Raw genomic sequence first — 22390 nt, 5'->3', positions numbered from 1 at the left:
TTCCCTCTCTTTAAATCCTTCCATGCGCCCTTCCCGAACCCTACTTCAAATTTGTGGCCTCTTCTTTCAGGAGTTGTTGTTATGTGCACACGTAACGTGTACATACGTATCTGTATGTACGTATACCTAAATATAACTGCTCAGTCTGTACAGTGTGACTGTACTCGTGTCCTCACCACTGACCATGTGGCACTGAACAAGCAGTGGGTGTGCCCTTTGTGGGGAAGACCACTGTTCATTGCCTAGACTTCTCTGTGGAGGGTGAGCCTCGTGGGCTCTTTCCCATTCAGTTTGCCAGTCCTCTGGTCTCATTCTCGTTCAGCTCATATTGGGACAGTCATGTTGGTGAGGTGTTATGGGTGTAGCTTCTGACATTACTAAGAGACACAGTATCTCACCAAACTCTCCATAGTCCCAGTATTTGCGTATCATCTACATGACTCAGGTGCTTCCTCTCCTCCCACCCTCCTTTCATTGGGACAGTACTTTAACTCTCAGTGTTCTCTCAGGTATTTACCTAGATTTCTGCTGGCATCCTCCAGGTGAGCCCATCAGCCACCGCCTGTCCTCTCACAGAGCCCTTCTTTGTTCTCTGCCCATATCTTCAGTTCGACAGGTGCCCAGGTTCAGTTTCGTTTCTTAGCTGTGAGCTTCCCACACCTGTGGTTGGCGGCCTCCAGCAGCCTCAGCTCACTCTTACCCACTCTGATAAGTTTTACTACCTTTTATTTAGAATTGCTGACTGGCATGCAAGGTTACTGTGGGCTGCTGTTCATTCATCCTTGGCGTACTTACATCACAGAGCCATGCACCTAGAAAAGGGTGCTCGTGCTGTTTTCATGAATATTACAATGATGGAATTTAATTACATGTAAAAGTTAAGCAGAGGTTGGGGATTTAGCTCAGTGGTAGAGCGCTTGCCTAGGAAGCGGAAGGCCCTGGGTTCGGTCCCGAGCTCTGAAAAAAAAAAAAAGAAAAAAAAAAGTTAAGCAGAATGCTGTAGAAAGATGTAGTGCCGTATGCCTTTAATCCTAGCAAACTGGGCAGCAGAGGCAGGTGGATTGCTGTGAGTTTGAGACTAGTCTGATCACAGAGAGTTCTAGGACAGCCAGGTCTATACAAAGAGACCCTATTTCAAATAAAAGAAAACAAAATAAAATAAAGGCATCTAGAAGGATTCTCTACTTACTGTCACATACAGGTGCTGGGGTTTTCCTTTGGGGGGGATGCATAGAGTGCCTTTTTCATCGTTTCATACATATGTGAAATATACTTTGATCATATTCACCTTTCATTATCCTCCTTTACCCCCGACTCCTGATGAACACCACGTTCTTCCCAACAACCTCTTCTCTAAAAACAGCACAGGAGAGATTTTTGGCTTTTGAGGCAGGGTCTCTCTCACTCTGTACCTAGGCTGGTCTAGAACTCATGATCTTCCTGACTCCTACTCTGGGTGCCAGGATGTGGGCACTAGACTGGCAAGTTCTCTTCTAGAACAATGCAGTGATAAAGGACACCTTCTGGAGGAACTGTATAAGCTAATGGCGTAGAACTAATCATCCAGGAGAGACCTTGGCCTTAACTGGTGGCTCTTGGAGCTGTGTTTGTAGCAAATGAGAGTAGGTTTGGACTTGGCACAAAAATCATATTCAGAACCCTAATCAGCGTATCTGGAGTGCCACCATGCTATCTGTGGACTGTCAGCTGTTGAAGGGGATGTGCTCCTTGGTCTCTTCCCTCCTCCCCTCCCTTTTCTTCTAGTCCTTGCTTGTTTTCATTATTGAGGCATGGAACCCTGAAGCTGATCCCACTCACAACTGATGCTTTCTTTATGCCGTAGTCTTTCTGAGTTGCCTCTTGATTGTCACACATATTCTGGATTCCTCAAGAAAAACTTAGGAGTGATCATCTGGGCATAAAATCCATAAGTTCACTGTGTCCAAGAGAACATGACTGCTTTCTGCTCGTATTAAGTTTGGTTTGGGTTTGGAGACTGGCTTCAAACTCCCTGTATAGCTGAGGCTGACCTTGAAGTTATAGCCGACCTTGAACTTCAGACCCTCCTGCTTCTACCTCTCTAGTGCTGGGATCCTAAGCATGTACCAGCACCTGCCTTATGCAGTGCTGGACCTGAGCCCCAGGGCCTGGGCGTGCCAGGCAAGCACTCCACCAGCTCACCTCCCAGCTCTCCCCCCTCTAATTGTTTCTTTCATTTTTCTCTTACTCCTTTCCTTTTGCTCTTCATTTGTTCAGTGACGTCTCTAGATTTTCTATTTGTTCCTTCAATCCTGTAATTTCTTTTTCCTTCCACTTTGCTCCTGAGTCCCACTATGACACACTTCCTCATCTTCTAGTCTCCCTCTCTGTTATAATCTCTCCATTTCCTACTTCGAGTTCTTGCTTCATAGATACAACTGTTTCTCCTCCCTTGACTTCTTGAGTAGCTGGGATTATAAGTTTGCACCACCATGCTCCCCAAGTACATCTTTTAAATTGTATTTGCTTTCTCTGTAGAACTGGATCAGACTAAGGTCTTTGCATACTAGTGCTCTAGTGCTGCTCCGCTGAGCTGTCTCTTCTGCCCTGTCTTTTCTTGGCTCTCATGTCTCAATGCTGTGACTACTCCTAGCATCACTGTTCTAGTCTGTGATCTTTGTCTACTGTTTGATTTTCTGGTTTCCTAATTTTCTTTGTCGTTTCCTTATTTAGCTCCTATGAGACTTCTCTTTATAAACATCTTTAAATGAGTTTGCTTTTCAAGTGTCAGATATTTTTAGGAATTTTGTTTGGTGGGAGGGTATTCTAGATTGGGCTCTGTTGTTCCCATGTTAGAGAGCTATAGTTGAAATCAGTTAACCTTATTTCTAGGCAGCTAATAAAGCTAAGCACCCAGGAGCTTCCCCAGTGTAAAGACGTTTCCTGCTGCCACAGGGACCAATCTGTGAGGCACAAACAGCAGGCTTGTGTATTTTTTTTGATGCAGTCCCAACTCTATGTCCAAGGAAATTTCAGCCCTCCATCTGCAAAGAATGTTGTTGGTGTGTGCGTTGCCATCAGAAAGTGTATTTGGACAGGCCTTCTGAGATCACTAGCTGCCATCAGGAAGTGTGTGTGGACAGGCCTTCTGAGATCACTAGCTGCCATCAGGAAGTGTATGTGGACAGGCCTTCTGAGATCACTAGCTGCCATCCTTGCTGCCATCACATCTTTTCCTTCTGTGAAGTAAAGGGAGCCTTGCCTGAACTCCCTGCTCTGGTCTCTTTGCCACTATTTGGGGCTTTAGGATTTGTGTTTTCTTCTGGTTTTGTTGAAAATGGGTTTGCAGTTTCATTTCTCCTTGTTATATTTAGAACACACTTGAATGTGGGAATTCTGTCTTCATGTTCAAATTAGAAGTTCTCACCAGGTAGTGGTTATGTGTAGTAGTGTAGTAGTGGTGCCCACCTTTGGTCCTAGGACTCAGGAAGCAGAGGCAGATGAATCTCTGAGTTTGAGGCCAGCCTAATCTACAGAGTGAGTTTCAGAACAGCCAGGGCTACACAGAAAAACTCTGTCTCAAAAACAAAACAAAAGTACCTAACAGTTTTTCATATCTTCTGATTCCCACAATGTTATAGATGAGGTCTTTTGCTATATTTTGTTCATAAAGCTTCTGCAGTCACACTTTCCTCTGTCTTCTGAATCTCTGAAGCCCAAGGAGTACGATGTGGGAAGGCCTTTTACCCTTTCAGCATAGTTACTCTGCATTGTACATTGTGCATTGGGCCCTGAGGTGAAACATTGCAGAGTTCCCACAGGAACCATCACAGCAACCGCAAGTCTTACAGTGATGCTATGTGCACTGGGGTCATAGGTGAATGCGGTGACAGGTTCAAGGGTCAGCTGTACCCATACTCAGCACCTGATTCTAGAACCCATGGCTCCTGGAGCTGCAGAACCCATTGCATTTTCTCAGATATGAAATGAAGGAGCCGTCCTCCTTTCACTTCTGTTGCTGTGGTGAAAGGCCCTGGCAGTAGCTGTGGTGAAAGGCTTATCTGGCTTACAGTTTCAGTCTCACATGGTGAGGTACAGTAGCGGGAGTTGAAGTACCTGGTACATCTCCTACACAGAGACAGATGGGTCCACCACACTACCTGCTTGCTCTCGTGCCTTCCTCCTGTCCTCTATAGTTCAGGACCACTACCACCTAGGCCATGGGTGCTAACCACAATGGGCTGTCACCCTATATCAGTTAACAATGAAAGTAGTCATACCCACAGACCAGTGCTTCTCCACCCATTCATGGGTTGGACAACCCTTTCACAGGGTTGTGTATCAGATACTCACATTACAGTTCATAACAGTAGCAACAAAAGTAATTTTATGGTTGGGCTTACCACAACAAGAGGAACTGTGTTAGGGTCTCTACATTAGGAAGTTTGAGAACTACTGCCATCACTCGGTAAAGACAGTTACTCAACTCAGACTCTCTTCCCAGGTGATTCTAAGTTGTGGCAAGTTGACGTTCAAAACTAACCATCACAATGACCGAACTCAAATAAGTAATGTAAAATTAAAACAAGTTCTATGAAGCACTTGGCACAAGGTTGATACTCAAAGAAAGCCTTGCTTTGTACTAATTAAGAAGAGGTGGGTTAAGTGGAAGACAGTGAGACACCAAGAGTGCTTGTGAGGCGTGCGTTTCTGCTGTCCATCTGCAGAGGTCTTCATCCGCCCTGCACACTGAGCACACTGCCCTGCCCATCCCCACTCCGCTCCGTTTCTATGTTTGACAGCTTCAGGTACCTCACAAAATGAATCCCTATAGTATGTCTTTTTTTTTTTTTTTTTTCGGAGCTGGGGACCGAACCCAGGGCCTTGCGCTTGCTAGGCAAGCGCTCTACCACTGAGCCAAATCCCCAACCCCCTAGTATGTCTTTTTGTTTGTTTTATTTTGGCTTGGTTTACTTTTGCTTGTTTGTTTTTTGTGGCAGGGTTTCTCTGTAGATCAGGCTGTCCTGAAGCTCAGACTCACATGCCTGTGCTTCTTGAATGCTGGGATTAAAGTCTCACACCACCACCCCATTTTGTAGTTATCTCCTTGTGTTTAATCTAGCTTATTTACAACATGTCCTGGAGTTTTTTTCTGCAGTGTACGGGTGTGTGCATGTGTAAAACTCCTCTCTTTTAAAGGCAGACATATCATAGTTTATTAATCCATTCATCTGAAAGTAGACGCTTGGTTGCTTCTATTTTTTGTCCTTTGTGACTATTGCTGAGGTGAACATGGGTTTATAAATATCTCTTTGAGTCTCTGCTTTCAGCTTTTTCAGTGTGTACTCAGAAATTGAATTGTTGAGTCATACAGTAATTCCGTTTTTGCTTTATGAGGAACTCCCATGCAGTTCGTACATCCAGAGGAGTGTTTGATAGGGAAGTGTAAGCAATGGAGTTGCTCCAAGGAATAATATGAAAACCAGTCTTGCCTAGCATTTCTTAAGTTGCGTAAATATGAAACTTTTACTATTAAGTTTTATTTACTTACTGATATAAATTAATGTACAATATGGATAATGTATATTGTATAGAATTTAGAAATGAGAGGGAGCGAGCAGAGAAGTGGTTAGTAAGACTTAATAAATGGCTTCACAGAGGGGTTACTTCATTATGGACTCCTTCCCCAAGGTCAAAGGACAAATCGAAGTTCCATGTGTTAGTGCTTTCTTTCAGCTTACTGTGGGCAGAATCTGAGGATACAGGCAAATGCCTGAGAGCAGGCACACACATCTCCCCCTCACTTTCTTGGTTCCAAACAACAAATTGATATTTGACTTGAGACTGAAGGTCAGTGGTATTAGGAACACACACACACACACACACACACACACACACACACACACACACACACACAGATACTCTGCTTTAAACCCAAGCCACCCTCTCAGCCTTGTCTGTAGTCTCCTTGCATGAAGTTGCTGTCCTAGCCAAGCCCAAGAGCTTTACAAACCCACCAATCCTGTAGCTGAATTGTTTTCCCAGGGCCTTTACTGGCCCCCTGTGTGCTGGCCCAGTACTTACTTGATAACAGAAGGTAATACTTCCTACCTGTCTGGTTTAACAGAAAGTAATTACAAATCTCACTGGTGCGGTTTTGTCTGAAATACAGAGTGCCAGGTCGGACCTGCACTGGTTGGTAACATCTCGTTGATAAACGAGACGGGAGGGATAGGGACAGAGGCTCCTCCTGAGCAATGTAACCAAGCACTGAGCTGTGGGATACTAGTTAGGTGGTTGAGTACTTGTCTACCATGCACAAAGCCCTGAGGTGAATTCCCATGTCTAAAACCAGTTATGACAGCACCCAGGCCCCTCCGTGGCAGCTTTTCTGTCACCCCATGTAGTGGTTGAATTGCCTCTGCTTCATCCCAGTAATGCATCAAGATTTAGTTTTGCTTAGAGAACTGCTGGATGGCTGGAAACTGTGTGAGCTTCTCGCTAAGGAAAGTACTTAGACCATTTCAGCTGCTTGGTTCTACTTAATGCCAGCCAGTGTGATGACCGTCTAATGGACGACAGAACAGCATCTCTCCTGTGTAGGGCCCAGCCTGTGGCAGGCACTAGCAACATGTTGTCTGTCCAGTTTTCCATCTAGGTATCTCACCCGGCCATTTATTCAGGAAGCTGAAGTACTGAAAAGATAATTTGCCAAAGACCACCTAGCTAACAAACAGCAGGGCTAGAATTTAAACGTGGTCTATCCGAGTTGGAAGCCCCAGCCACCACCTCATTGTCTTGAGAGTACCAAACCCTAGTGAGGGGGCCGCGTTGTGGATTAGAATGTGGCCTGTCTGACCCCTCTGCCGCTGCCACCAACAGAAACCACGGCACCGGGCTGTTCTGAGTGATGATGCCTCTCTTCCAGGTGCACTACATCCTCCAGGAGGTGGTGATGGGTGGGATGGTGTTGGAAACAAACATGAATGAGATCGTGGCTCAAATTGAAGCTCAAAACAGGCTGGAGAAGTCGGAGGTAAGGAAACAGCTGCACTCGTGTCCTGCCTGGGTAGAGGGCAGACCCTGTGCTTGTGTAGTGTGTGTATAACTTGGGTGGCCTGGGTGGGCTGTGTTTGCTGGGTGGGCTTTTGTTTCTCTAAGTCTGTAGGAGGTGGTCGCCAGTCTGTCTTTCTTGGTTTGTCTGCACTAACATGAAGGCAGGATAAACATTAAACAGGTAGGGCGACCTGAGGTCTTGGGTTTGAAGGAAAGGCAGATGGCTCACATTTGTGCTGCATATGTGCATCTGTTCTCTGAGCAGCCATAGCTCATGTTAGCTTTTAGACTCTAGACATTCAAGATTCTTTACTTTCAGCGAAGCTTCTTCAAAACTACAGTCATGCCAATTTGGAAATGCCATACCTAGCCAGGTGGTGGTGCACACACTCTAATTTGCCAGTGTCCCACCACTGAGGACACAGAAGCAGCTGATCTCTGGGAGTTCGAGGCCAGCCTGGTCTACATAGCGAGTTTAGTACAGTCAGGACTACAAAGAAAAACCCTGTCTCAAAAAGCAAACAAAAGAGTTCCTTTCCAGGCAGTGGTGGCACAGGCCTTTAATCCCAGCACTCAGGAGACTGAAGAAGGCACATCTCTGTGAGTTTGAGGACAGCCTGATCTACTGAGTGAGTCCAGGACAGCCAGGGCTACACAGAAAAACCCTGTCTCCAAAACCCCAAAAAAGAAAAAGAGGAAAAGACCATATCTCATGTGGCACCAAGCTTGGTGAGGAGCTCATGGTAAAGCCAGGCCAGCCCCATTGTGTCTTGGCCTGCCTCCGCCCTACATGAGCATCAGTTGGAAGGGGACCTCATAGCTGCAAAAATGGTGGGACAGTGACAACTCTGAATGTCTCCAAGTTTCTTTGCTTTGTGAAACCAGGATTCCTTCCTGTGAGGACGACTAATCTTGTCAGAGAAGCTTTTCTAGCCACAACTCTGGCTGCCAGAGATTTCTGAGAAGTGCAGGCTGGGACGCTTCCAGTGAGTGAGTCAGGCAAGGGGTCTGGGAACAGCTGAGGCAAACGTGCAGGGGAGGGGAGGGGAGGGGAAGGGAGGGGAGGGGAGGGTTAGAGCAAGCATCCTGAGAGCTGGGGTTAGGAACAATGATTCTCAAGTCTGTGTCACCCCTCCACTCCCCTGCTGAGCCTGGAGGGCAGAGTACAGTCCGTGTTTCTGCTGCAGATTTTCCAGTGTGTGTTGGTGCTTCCCAGCCTGTTGCCACATGACATCCAAAGCCCGTCTTTTTCCAGCCCACATTAGTTGGCACGCAGTTGTCCTAAAGCTGACACTCTTTCTTCTTTGAAGAATTTCTCTGGCTTTGCACTTTTCTATAAGATAGGCTCTTAAGGAAAGGGTTTCATTTGTTATGCTTTGTAAATTGGGTGTCCTTAGATCTTAGGACTTAGACAAATCATCTTGGAGCCCCCCAACCAGCAGGTATTTATTGAACAACTACAATGGGCCATGAGTGGTGTTGGTTGCCATGGTTGTAAAACCGCATAGGGCACACAGCCCACCTTTGCAGAGCTTATAGTGGGACAGCAACAAAGGCTGCAGGTCAGCACACAAGCTAAACAGGGCTGTGTTGACCACCCTTGAGGATGAAGACTCGTATGTGCCATCTGGAACACTTTAGCTCTGTCATCTCCTTTAAGATTTCAGCAGATGACACTGGGAAATGGACTAACATCTCCCCCGCTCTCTCCCAGGGTGGCCTTTCAGCAGCCCCTGCAAGGGCCGTGTCCGCTGTGAAGAACATCAACCTTCCCGAGATCCCCAGGAACATCAACATCGGCGATCTCAACATCAAAGTTCCCAACCTGTCTCAGTTTGTGTGAAGGTGGAGGACTGGGCTGAACTGGAGTTCTTAGGATGAGCAAAGCAAAGTCCAGAAGCAGAACCCTGTTGAGCCTTTAGAGTCGCAGCTTGGGACCCTGAGCCTTTCACAGAGTGGGAAGGGAGTTGAGTGCACACTGCCTGGCCATCCTGCTGCTCTCTGATACACGCGGCTGTGGTAGGCATCAGGGCACTAAGCCACTGCTCTTTTGCCTCCCCCACACAGCTGCCCTCAGGGCCAGGGACTGGAACAAGCCACCTGCTTCCCAGGGCCCCACCGCTGGGACTGAACACATCTGACTTCCTCTCTAGCACCAAGGGCCGCTGAGATCCTGTATCACTTACTGGGCAAGAGACTAGGGAGAAGGGCCAGCTGTTAGCTGTCAGGCATGCAGGTGAGGGCAGGGCAGATGCTGCTTCTGCCTCTGTGCCCTTTGTATGGCCAAGCATTGTGGTCCACAGTTGCCTCGGAGCAGTTTCCTCACTAGCATGTTCCTAGTCTTGTGGTCAGAGGCATCTGTATGCTGGGGTTTAAGTCACACCCTGGGTGCATGCCACCACTACACACACAAACACACACCGGGGTGGGGACCCCAGAACCCTCTCCAGAGGAGAGACTAGTGTCTGTGGAATGTGATGGCTGAATCCTTCCCGGGTTATGACTCTTTCCAAGTTTGAAATACAGTTTTCCTGGAAGCAGAAGGTTCAGTGCTGTGTTGTGAATGATGAACTCCCCACATACACACTTGCTCAGAAACCCACTAACCAGTCTCGGCTCTAGAGCTGGAGCCAGAACGGGTGCTGTGTGGGCTGCTGCATGCTCTCCAGGCGGAGTCCTGCAGTGAGCACACTGGGCTGGCTCCCTTGAGTGACATTCTCCCACAACTCTGCAACCCTGCAGATGGTAACAAGTGCTGCTGTTGAGGCTGATGCACCCCACAGGGACCCTCCCCACCCAGGCGCCTCCCTCCTGAGAGTGCATTTTCCACACACACGTGTGATGCTGATGTCCTAGGACGACCATGTGTCTCGGTTTCCAGCAGGGCTTACCGTACTTCGGTTGCTGATGCAGCGTCTTGTCCTCACCCTTCAGCCCTCCTTCAGAGCTCCAGTGATGGGTGGGCACTTGGCTAGAGGACAAACCTGAGACCAGTCTCTAATGCATTCTCCTGAAGCATTTTATGTTTGTTTGGTCTTTTTGTTGTTGTTGTTTTTTTGTTTTTTTGTTTTTTTTTTGCCATTTTAGTGCATTCATGCCCCCTTTATAATGGCTGGAGTCAAAGATTTTGCATGTGCTGTAGGGTGGCGTGAGAAGACCTTTAACGGTCCTTACTAGAGACGTTTTTAAAAAACTTATTTCTGGCGTGTGAGTGAGTGAGTGAGTCTGTCTGTCTGTGTGTGTGTATGCTCTGAGGCAGAGGAGAAAATGTGTGTCCTCTGAGGCCAGAAAACGGTATGGAATTCCTTGGACCTTGAATTAATAGGAGGTTAAGAAGCTCCCTAAAATTTTTGGTACTGGGAACCAAACTGAGGTTCCCTGCAAGAGCAGCCATGCTCTGAACTGGAGCCATTTCTCCAGCCCCACTTTACTGCCAAGTAAAGCAGACTCCGGGCAGGTAATCATTTCTAGGTCACCCAGGGCTAAGGTTGGAAGCATGCCTGCCTGGCTCCAAAGCTTTTCCTCTCCTTACTATTCGAGATGGTTTTTCCCAGTTTTACAACCCTCTCTTTTATAGATGACAGGGAACTAAGACTTCAGGGGATTGAGCAATTCTCACAAACTAATAAAAAGCATAGTTTTCTAAGGTAGCCAGACAAGAGCTGGAGGATCCTGTGTCCCTCCAGTTAACTGCCTGAGATGCAGCCACCCAGAGTGCTGTCAGGCTGAGGGTCACAAAGCCCACAGTGCTCTAAAGTGTGCTTGCTGTCGGCCAAAGGTACCACTTGGCTTCCCAGGTAGTTCAGATGTCAGGTATTTGCCTGCTAGAAACTACTTGGTTCCCCAAACTGTGGCCTGGCGCTGTAGCATGTCTGACCACAGAAGCAAGCATCACACAATGGCTTGCATGATATCTCCTGACAGTCTGTTGGTTTGGGTTTAGACTCAGTTCCTCTAGTCAAGCCACAGGGATTAATTAATTCATTGCTAATGACTTACATCTAGTTTGTCTGCTATTAAGAAAGTCAGTCTGAGATCTCACTCTTCTTCCCTCGCCTCCCAACCCCAACTTTGTGTTTTTAGACATCTCACTTTATAGCCCAAATTCTCAATCCTCCTGCATCACCTCGAAAACTGTGAGATTCCAAATGTGACTACCGTGCCCTGTGCGCTTCTCTGTGAAATAGAGGAAGTCCTTGGTCTTTTGGAGAGGAGCATCCCTTTTGCTCTTGAGACATCAGTTATGCAACCAGGGGCTGGGGTTGTGTTTGCTTTGAGATCCTGGACCTGGGTGGCTGTACTGAGGCTTCCTGGGTTTTCTCATTGCCTCTAGTTAATACCTGGAACCCCCACTAACTGTCTTCTGTGTAACTACTCGAACAGGGTCAGGCTTGGTTCTAAACTAAGAGGCTGTCTTTCCTCCACTGTCTTTGAGCTTCCCTGACAGAGCTTTGTAGTGACAATTCTGGAACTCTGATTTCTTAAAAACAAACAAAAAACAAACAAACAAACAAAAAAAACAAAACCAAGATATAAGAATATGTTTGTAGTTTAATCCCAGGTGTGAAGATTGAAGATACCGGACTACTTCCCAGCAGCAGCCCGTGACTTGCTTCATGCTTTAGCAGATGGTTTCTGCAGTTGTGTGACTTGGAATTCTGGGACCTTTTCAGAGGGTATTTAAGTGCCAGAGCCCTGATAGGTGGGTCAGCAGGGGTGGGAGGGTTGTGTTCAAAGAAGGAACGAGAAGAAAGAAATTAGGTTCTGAGATCTCTACTTCTCTCTATCCTTTCTCTCTTATCTAGTGATGGAGTGAAACTGGGGGGATAAAGGGTGGGAAAAGAAGAACCCACAACGTAGAACCCAAGACTCACGTGGTTGGAATGTGGACACTGACTGGCAACTAGGCACTATGGGGGCCAAACTCTGGCTGCAGTGTGGAAGATTTAAAGGACACTTCCCCCACCCTGACTCACCAGTGTCATGCTTACTGCACGAGGTGCTAGACAGATTACCTTCCCCAAGCCTGACCATGGCCCCATGTATGTTACACTGAGGGCAGCAAGACTCCTAGGCCCTAATGATTCATCCTCTGCCAGATAAAGAGCCTCCCTCCCTCATCACTGCAGAGCCAGCCCTCTGGCAGAAAGTGTTTGCAGTTTAAAGGAGTAAGAAACAAGCATCCTGTATCTTCACTTTCAAAACTAAGGATTTAGCTTCAGTTGACCTCAGCTCAGTACAGTCCTACTGTCCTCCAGAGGGGCAGAGTCCACCCTACACACATGCATGTGTGAGCACACATACCAAGGAGAAGTTCATCCTTACAGTCTCACGGGACCTGTGTGTTCTAGGACTGGGACAGGGGAGCAGGGAGGCCCATCGCTACGGGCAGAGGACAGCAGGATTGTACTGAAAAGTGGATGGGATACAGGCATGTTCACTTGCTAGGGGACAAACTCCCGCCGATGAGTGAGTACACAGGAGAGTGCGTCCATCCTTAACATGAATGGAGTTGGAGTTAGTGACATGGCCAAGGGGTGAGAGTGAAGGGCCGAGGAATGTCTCACATTGGAGCAACTTGACATCAGGGGAGAGCTTCTGATAGCAGTGAGAACAGGAGACACTGGTTAGACAGAAAGTGGGAACCTCAGAGCCACAGAAGTAACCAAAACCCCTTCTAATCCTGCCCAGAAGCTGTATATGAGGGTGTGACCAGAACTGGTGGGTCATCCAGCTCCTCCTCTTCCTCTACCTCATCCCAGGGTTTGCCATGAATAGCCCTGAATAGCAGCCATTCATGGTCTCTTGTAGGCTCCGCTCCCGCTCTACAGCGTAGGCTCTTAAATGATCAGTAACCACAATAAAACTTCCTAAAAACCCTCTGTGGCTGTGCATTCTTCAAAGAGCCTGGAAGCCATTGACTCAAGGTGGCTTTGGTAGCTGTCAAGTTTTCTGGGACCCTGGCTTTCTCACCTGTCCACATCTAAGCTCACCAAGAGCCAAGGAATGTTTTTTCCAACTCAAAGGCACCCCATTTCTGTATCAATGGGGAACCAACTAAGAAAAGAGGTCTTCCTACTTGGAGCTGTCCAGTCAAGCTCCCGTCTGGGTCAGCAAAGCCAGCTCTAGCTTGATTGACAGCTCTAGCTTGGAGTAGGCATGGTCCTCACAAGGTTGGCTATAAGGATTACCTTCCAAAGATTGGTTGTCTCTATCAAAAGGGGCCTCATTGTGACATCCTGACTGTGACCCACAAAAAGTTCCACAGACCATATCTGCTGCCATTGCTGGGAAATTTGTGGTATTCAGAAGGAGGGGGCTATCAATATCTGATGCTCATCTTGACAGTGAGAAAAGCAGCAACCAGGGGGGCTCCTCAGGAAGACTAGACAGAGACCCCAACCTAGCCCCTGGAGAGCCCCATACCATGTCCAGTGAAAGCACAGGGTAAACTCTGAGGGAGATGGTAGGGAGCATTTAAGACGGAAATGACTGACTGGTGGGACCAGAGATGGGAACAGAGGGGAGAAAGCGCTGGAGTTGCAGGAAGTCAGGTGCCCCCAACAGATGCAATGGAGGGAACCAGCATTCTTTGCAAAACTGGAGCCAGGTGCTGGGCTCTGGCCTGTAGGCCCAATAGCAGTGAGGTCATGTAAGCCCCACCCCCTTCTTGAATAACTAAGATGAAGAACTTGCACTTTTCCCGTCTGCCACCAGACTGGCATCCTGGGGGCACTTGGGATAAATGAGAAGCCTGTCTTCTAGAGGGGTAGGCTGGAGGTTGTCTTCTGTGTGATGGACTTTTGCAAGCTCCTGAGAAAAAAAGTACAGATAAAGTACAGTAAGGGAGTTCCAGGTACAGTTGTCAAATGTGAGTCCCAAAATCCCTCAGACTGAGGGAGATGCTCAAGGTCCAGAGGCTCCCCAACTTAGAGCAGGCTTTCAACCCGATGAAACATCACTAGTTGGAAATGCCCTCAGTTGAAAACATAATTGAACAGCCTATGCCACAGATCAGCTTGCTGCAGCAACACATTCCGGTGGGTGCAGCCATGATGGTGGCCACAGCCCAGCCCCTTGACTGATCTTCATGTGTCTAGACCTGGCAAGCTCCACTACCAAAGGAGAGTTTCTATGGACCGTGCAGTGTTTTCACACTGTCTGACTTACCAACCGTCATGAGCTAACTCCTCATCACAGTGGAGTTACTGATTTGGGGGTAAGGGGCCCTGAGTAGTAGACTGGCCTTGCTGCCTCTTCAAGGTGACAGGTGGGAGACCTACAAGTCTCTGCAATGGGCTGCACCTCAGTTCCTTGCTGTGTTGGAAAAGACGGAGAAAAAAGCCCATGGTTGCTCCTGTGGTTTCATTGGCCAGTGTATCTCCTACCGAACTGGAAGAGAGATGAGTGTCTTCCCACAGTAGGCCTGCAAAGTGGGGCCATGAGATTGCTACAGTGCCAGGGCATTCCCACCATGAGACCAGCCTCCAGCCAGGACAGCCTTCAGTGAAAGTATTCTCCAGCCTCAGCACTAAGCTGTCTCTAGCTACAGGCTGTTTGAGCCACACTCTCTTGCCAGAGATAGCTTCAGGTCAGAGACAGCAATGGTGGGCCTGTGGTGCTACCTTTCCCATTTAGAGCAATGATTTCCACACCAAAGCATACTGTTTGAACCACCAGCCTTGAAGCCAGCTTTTCTGGATCTTGCATTTCAGGTGAAGGTGATGGCAGTTCCAAACAGTTGTTAGCCCCACCCCCACAGCAGTCCCCTGAGGTCGCTTCCACACTTGTGTTTGATTCAGGTCTTTGGGGACACTTTCTGCAGTTTTCCAACTTATTCTAGCTCTGTCTACTTTTCTACCCTTGGACCTGCCTTGCCCTGGGACCTACAATATAGACCAACAATATTTAAAATATTGGTATGGGATTAACAAGAAATGCTAATAGTAAGAATGTAGGGACAGCATTTTAAAAATTGTAAACAAAAGAAAATAATGTGTTCTAGTGTCTCTGCTGCTTCCAGATATGACTTGGGCAGCATCCCTAACCTCTGAACTTGTTTTCTCATCTGCAAAACGGGAACAGCACAGCATCTTCACCACAAACAGAAGACCCAAGCCAGGAACGGCACTGATAAGTATTCAGTTTTGTTTTGGGAAGTGTTTTGGTTGTTATTTGCTTTTGAGATAGGGTCTCTTTAGTCCTGGGTGTTTTGGAACTCTGAGATTCAATGCTGACATCACCAACACCAGATGTGAGAGCCACAGACAGAGACAGCATCCCAGTGGGCACATTGAATTGGTGAAGGGCCATGCCTGGTGGCCAAGAAGTAGATGGCGGTTGGTCCTGAGCACATGTGGTGTGGAGTCTGCCCAGTGTGGAAGAATCAGGATGGCTGTCAAATACTTGCAAGAGACAGGATTCAGCACTCAGGAGAATGCCCAGACTCAGCTGATGGAGCCCATCAGAGTCTATGTGTGCTGAGTCTGAATTCGGGGAGGCCAAAAGATGTGGTCAGGAAGACAAGAGCGTATGCATGCTCTACACAGCCTGGGGCACAGTGCAGCTCCTTTCTGTTGCTATGACAAATACCTTGGCCAAAAGCAACTTAGGAGAAGAAAGGATTTATTTGACTTGTAATTCCAGGTCATAGACCATCATTGAGGGAGGCCAAGGCGGGAGCCATCAGAAGCCATTGAGGAACACTGCTTGCCTGCCTGCCGGTTTGCTCACAGACTCATGTTTAGCTAGTTTTCTTATTCAGCCCAGGGCCAACTGCCTAGGGATGGTATCACCCACAGCGGGCTGTGTCTTCCTTTTCCAATCAGCATTAAGACGCTCTCCACGCCTCCCCCACAATAGAAAAACATGCCCACTGATCTAGGCAATGTATCAGTTGAGGCTTCCATCTCAGATGACTCTAGGCTGTGTCAAGTTGACAATTAAAGCTAACTAGGACACCGAGGTATCCACCCACAATGGAGCCAGGCCCCGGATCACACTAACGGCATGCTACCTGATCCGCAAAGAGCAAGCCACAGCTAACCAGAACACCTTGTTTTATGGAGCCCGGGAAGCAGGTGCTTAGGCATGCACGTGGGAGAAGCAGAAACTTTGCCCAAGGCAAAATTTCATCTATTTCAACCTTGAAGACAGGCAGGTTGAGTCTCTGGGACCAGATTCCAGGGGAAGGGTGTGTTCTAGGGTGAGCCAGCCAGGCACAGTGGGACTTGTATAGAGAGTAGCCAGACACAGCACTGCCTTCCTCTCTGCAGCTCACATGTGTGCTCATGTTCTGAAACTTCACTCAGTTCTCTACTTACAATTTGTCTTTTGCCGTAGGAAAGAGGAAAGAAAAGGAATACAGCCACAACTTGTCATGGTGCTACACATCTACTCTGCCCTGCGCTCAGAAGGCTGGGGCAGGAGCATTGCTCCATATTTGAAGCCACCTTGGTCTCCACGAGACCCTGTCTGAAAACATGCAGCTTTATGGGCAGAAAACTAATCTGTAAAATACACGTGGGAGAGTGACTGGTGGTATGAGCTGAAGAAATGTTACCTCATGGTTGTCACTGTCCTTACTGCCATTGTCCCAACACCATTCCGAAAGGCGGCAGGAGACACGTTCTTAGGCACCTTGAATACAGGAGGGCTCTAAGCTCAAGGTGGGTTTTGTTCTAGGATGGAGATGAGAAGAGACCTCCTAGGGGAAGCACATCTCAATGGACCACTGAGGACTTTAACCAGTGATCCCAGGGTATGTGTTGGGTCCAACTACCAGCAGAGCACAGGGCCTGGAGCCCGAGGCAGGACAGAACGCATGGGTTGCCTCAGTCCTTCTGTGCAGCTCTAGTGGAATATCAGACCGGGTCATTTATAAAGAACAGGAGTGTCATAGGCTCTTCTTGGCTTTCTGTCCTACCAAGATAGGAGCAGGCAACCTCCTGCTGCCATAGACAGGAGCTGTCCTATTGCTAAGCACCAAGCCCTTGCCCTATGCCAACAGTCTCCACTGTGAAGGAGTATATCCCTGGAATCAGCGCTAAAAGAAATCTGTTCTCGTTTAATGCAGACTAGCCAATTAACCAACTGTCTCACTAGTTTTGTTTCCGTGTTTTTGTTTTGAGTCTGGGAAGTTCTTTGTGGTGCGTGATCATGATCCTACGGCAGGAGGTGGAGGGCCAATCTGATTTTAGAACAAAGACACTCCCTCTACAACCTCTGCCATCCATTCTGCAGTGCACAGCGCTCGCTCACAGGTCCCACCCCCAACATGGCTACCCTGGCGGTAAAGCTTCCAGCTCCCCCTCTTTGCAGACACTTAGCATAGACTAAGTCCCCAAAGAGGGAGAGTAGGCTTGAGGCTTCAGGGAAGGCTTGTCAGGAAAGGAAAGCTGAGTCTGGCTGAGTCCCACAGGGCCTTGAACTCACCTGGCAACCCCCACTGGCCTCGAACTCATGATAATCTACCTGCCTCCCAAATGCTGGGATTATAGGCATGCAGCACACCTTTCAATTCTGTTTTAATTTTTACCCTTGACATTAGAGCAGAGAGCGGGTGAAGAAGGAAAGAAAAGATGTCTCAGAGCCCAACTGGGAGAGTCTTTGTGGTGACCCAGGCTAGATCTGAGTGGGACCATGGGGACAGACATTGAGCAGACTTGTAGTACACTGTAGTAGCTCTACAGGCAGGACTTGGAAAGTGTCATGGTGTGGAGGGAGGTGGAGGGAAGGGCAGGCAAGACCTTGGTGACTAGCAAGTAACAGGGGCCAGCTCATGGGCAGGCCATACCGGAGCAGCAGGACCGAGCGTCCACCCCACGGTCGGAGAGAAAGTAAACTGAGGCTATGAGAGTTGTTTACAGAAGCCTGGCAAGGGCCCAGGGAAAGCAGTGCCCAGGAAGAACCTGGCCTACGGAAGGTTGCTCAGACAAGCTCAGATTAGAAGAGTTTGTGGCCATAGTTACCAGGGAAACTTAAGTTTTCCTTCTTGGCTTCTTAGTCTTGTAATAAAAGAATTTCAATACAGACCAGGAAGGAAGCTTGAGAACAATTTTATTTGCGTTTGGAAGAAAATGACGGGACAGAGCAGACGGTAAATCTTAGCAGCCGCCTGGAGGAGGAAGAGGGTAGAAGAGAAGGGTGAAGGGGGCACTTTTGCAATGATGATGAGCAAACAATCACGCGGTGGAAAAGGCGTGGGGGTGGGGCTTGGAAAAAGGGTAAAAGAGTCCAGAGTGCCAGACAGGGTGGCTCCCATTCTGGGCCAGTATGTGAGAGACAGAGGGGTATGGAACCTATTCTTTCCTGAGTTAGGACTCTGTGGGAAGGATACAGGAAGGAAGTCCTGCCAACCGCCATCCCGAGGGAGGGGCTTCAGAAGGGTGAGTACAGTACCTCATTAGTCCTCCCTTCTCCTTAGTGTGTCTGCTGGGGAAACAGCTTCCTTAGAGATGACGTCCTGGCAGGTGATTGACAGGCAGGCCCCTCTGGTTCACTATTAAAAGGTGACAACAGCGTGCCATGTTTTGGGTGACTTAGAATGTAAGGTCCCTACCCGGGGCTAGAGGTAAAACTTGGGTGCCATTCTTCCAACCGAGAAAGAGGAAGAGTCAGAAGGAAGTCAGTCTTCCTTAGCGGACCTCGACGAAGCCCAGATGCCGCACCCGGTGCCTTCCTGATGTTACCAGGGAAACGGGAGGGAAGGGGTCCATCTCCGACGGCGTCCAGGTCTGCTAATATGGTTCCAGCTATGTAACACTTGGGCTTTGGGAAGTGTGGGGGAGGAGTTTGCCTTGGAATGGGTGTACAGAGGAGGCCTTGGCCAAAGGTGGTCTTAGGTGGTCCAAGTAACCAGTTCTCTGTCAGGGAAGATGCAGCTTGGCCAAGGAAGGTTAAGTACTAATCATAGGGTAGGGGAGGCAGCAGAAACAAGCTGTTCAGGATCCTACTCCAGGGGAGCATGGAACAGCCAACGTTTTGACACCAGGTTAGGCCACTTCTTCAGTGAGTGCTTTCATTAGTGACAGACAGTTATACATAAGCAAGGTATATCAGTTCGCAGAAGACACTGCGGGGTCACAGAATCGTGCAGTGGGGATCCTTCTGTTCCCATCTGGCAATGGGCCATTCCCCAGCTAAAGGTTCTTCCTTCACCCTGGGTCCTAGAGCGTAGGCAACTTGGTATAAAACTGCAGCCAACTTATTACGGCAGGGGATGTGAACAAGAAAGAAACCACCAAGTTATGGGGCTGTTTGTTACTGTGTAACGGGGCACCAGTCCTTAGGAGGCCTTCGGACCTTAGCACAACCACCTCGGTGCTGGAAGCACCATTCAGGTCAGAAAACTCAGCACGCAGACAGCACCACCTGCCAAAATGGAGAACAAAGACCTAATCCATCAAATCACAGAGTCCTGGGGAAGTCACGACATGGACTAACCTTGCCTTTTAGCTTCTGTCATTCCACTTCTGACTAACTGTTCTTGTGAGTCAACCCAGAACATGGTTTTTGTGCTTAAACGTTCATCCCGAGAGAGGCTCGGAGCTACACTGGATCCCCAAAAGCCCCTGTGGTCACCAGCTGCCCAATACTTTCTATTTGAATCCAAGCAGCCTACTCTGGAGGATACCCACAGCTGCTGCCTGCCAGCCTCCCTTAGCCGATACAGGGGTCTCCAGGGTACCATCACATGCTGCGCCAGGGGTTCTGTATGTTTGAGTCAAATCTAAAACAACTCAGGAGTAAGGCAGCCTGACACATAAGGTTACACGTGGTGTGATCTCAAGTAGAGCGTGCTAACCATTCTCCAGTGACCGGAGAGCGCTGTGTGCATGTGTTTCCTATTGTAACATGACTGTAATTCACCACTACGTAATGTCAGAACTCGCAAATCTCCAATGTGAGTGCAGGCCAAGGGCTAGTTGATAAAACTGGTTTGGTTTGATTTGGGTCCAGGATGGGACCCAGGGCTAAGTAAGATCTCTATAACCAGACCCTTGGGAATTCCTCCTGAACCCCCATAGCCCCCTCTCTGTTGTTGTTGGTTTGGTTTCATTTGGTTTTGGTTTTGGTTTATTTCTTTCTTTGCTTTTTTCCTTCAGGACAGGGTTCTCTGTGTAGCCCTGGCTGTCCTGGAATTCACTCTGTAGATCAGGCTGGCCTTGAACTCTGCCTCTCAAATGCTAGGATTGCAGATGTGTGCAATTACCACCCGTCTTTGGTTCTTTTGGTGGTTTTGTTTTGTTTTGAGGTATTCCCCAACCCCTAACTCACCCTGCAGGGGTGTGTGTGTGTGTGTGTGTGTGTGTGTGTGTGTGTGTGTGTGTGCGTGTTATGTGTGCACACCTACACGCATACAGAAGTCAGAGTGTGTGCTGCTCTCTCAGCCTCTGCCTTAGTCCCCTGACAGGCTTTCACTGACTCTGGAGCCAGTTGGCAGCCAGCAAGCCCAGGATTCGGGCCCTTGATCCCATGGCCCACGATCCTTAGTGATCTACCTGTTTCTGCCCTCTGTAGCTTTGACTTTCACAGGCATGGCACACAAAGACACCTGGCTTTTTACATGGGCCTCAGATTTGAACTCACTTCCTCATGCTTGTGTAGCAAGCACTCTTTCTTACATACTGAGTAAGGACCTGGGTCCTTGGTTTTGTTTTGTTTGAGACTTGGTCTCATGTAGTTCAGGCTGACCCATGTAGCTCAGGCTGACCTATGTAGCCCAGGCTGAGGAGAACCTTACACTTTTGATCCTCAAGTCTCCAAGTTTCTGGGATTACAGGTATGTACCCTCACTGGCTAGAATTCATATTCTCTTTGTACAGCTGCAGCAAATGGCTGGCTTGGAGTTTAAGTCATCTGCTAAGGGTCACATGGCCATTATACAGCACAGATCGACACAATAAGAAACCAAATCCTGTGCTTATTAACCTGGAATGAAAACAGGTTTTGCCATTGTTGTTTGACTGTTAGCCCAGGCTGGGTTAGAACTCACAATCCCCCTGCCTCGCCCTGCCGCACACTGGGATTACAGACATGGGCTGCCACCCCAGCTCTGTAATGGCATTTGACTGGCAGAGCCGGGGACCCCAGGTGACAGGACATTCCAGAGACAGCACCTACATATGCCCAAAAGAAGAGAATGGGGCGGGAAGTGGGGGTTTGGGTGCTGTTGTTGGGTTTGTTGAGTGGGCAGAGGTCAGGGCCTAGAGTTACCATAGTAACCAGACCTTTTTGGGAAGGGAGGACCCAACAAGGCATAGCGAGGTGCTAGGGCCCAGTTTGAATGTGCTTGGGATGGCCCCTTGTTAAAATTCCACCGTTTCATGGATCAGTTGTTCAGCACAGCCATTGTGAAAAATTAAGCTGGAGATGTTTATAATTAAAGTTTACTGAAAGCAAGGGCTGGAGAGTTTGCAGGCACCTTTAATTCCAGCTCCAGGAATCCAACACCTCTGAACTCACCTGCGTGTGTGTGTGTGCGCGCGCGCGCAGACACACACACACACACGCACACACGCACACACGCACACACGCACGCACGCACGCATATACACATAATTAAAAATAAAGTACATCTTCAAAGAAACAAGCAAACTAACTAAAGTTTCCTAAAAGCGAAGGTGGGGAGGAACTTGTAGACACAGTTCTGTTGGTGGAACACTTGCCTAGCATGCGAAAGCCCAGGCTTCCCCTTGGAGTAGCACAGGACCCAGGGTGTGGTGGCACAGGCCTCAAATGTCCATACTTAGTAGGAGGCAGGAACATCAGAAGTTCAAGGTCATCCTCAACTATAAGGAGTTCAAAGTACACATGGGATACAAAAGACTCTCTCTTTAAAAATAGTAAAAGTAGGGCTGGAGAGATGGCTCAGTGGTTAAGAGCACTGACTGCTCTTCCAGAGGTCCTGAGTTCAATTCCCAGCAACCACATGGTGGCTCACAACCATCTGTAATAGGATCTGATGCCCTCTTCTGGTGTGTCTGAAGACAGCTACAGTGTACATATATATAATAAATGAATCTAAAAAATTATTAATAATAAAAGTAAAAGTGGGTAAGGGGGATGGGGTAGAGCACGTGGTTAACCTGCATGAGGACCAGGTCCAATCCCAGAAGCCTCTGTAAATAGGCAAAGGTAGAAACTGGAGAAATGGCTCGGTGGTTAAGAGTGAATGTCAGCTGCTCCTGCCGAGGGCCTGAGTTCAGTTCCCGGCATCCACATCCAGCAGTTGACACACCACTTCAGCAGGCCCAAGTGTATGTCCAGCTCCAATCTGACGTTGTCCTCCAGACTCCAAGGTCACCTCACTCACATGCCCCACCCCCATGTCTACATATAATTAAAATAAAAA

At 48.2% G+C, this 22390-nt stretch overlaps 2 protein-coding genes across 2 annotated transcripts in view; both read left to right on the top strand.

Moving 5' to 3' along the window:
* The window catches only part of Ap3s2 (adaptor related protein complex 3 subunit sigma 2), a 40426-nt gene extending 30848 nt beyond the window's left edge, over positions 1-9578 (top strand). Inside the window, 2 exon segments of the mRNA NM_001115039.1 lie at positions 6908-7015; positions 8750-9578. Coding sequence (NP_001108511.1) covers positions 6908-7015; positions 8750-8878 — 237 coding nt within the window. The 3' untranslated portion in view covers positions 8879-9578.
* Positions 9579-18289: 8711 nt separating this feature from the next.
* The window catches only part of Anpep (alanyl aminopeptidase, membrane), a 43170-nt gene continuing 39069 nt past the window's right edge, over positions 18290-22390 (top strand). The window contains exon 1 of the mRNA XM_087593675.1: positions 18290-18422. The gene's annotated coding sequence lies outside the window, so the exon portion shown is untranslated. The remainder of the gene's footprint in view (positions 18423-22390) is intronic.

Source organism: Rattus norvegicus, chromosome 1, assembly GCF_021556685.1.
Source record: "Rattus norvegicus strain SHRSP/BbbUtx chromosome 1, alternate assembly SHRSP_T2T, whole genome shotgun sequence".
Lineage (NCBI taxonomy): Eukaryota > Metazoa > Chordata > Mammalia > Rodentia > Muridae > Rattus > Rattus norvegicus.
The sequence above is the reverse complement of the archived record's forward strand: the minus strand, read 5'-3'. Positions and strand labels throughout refer to the sequence as shown.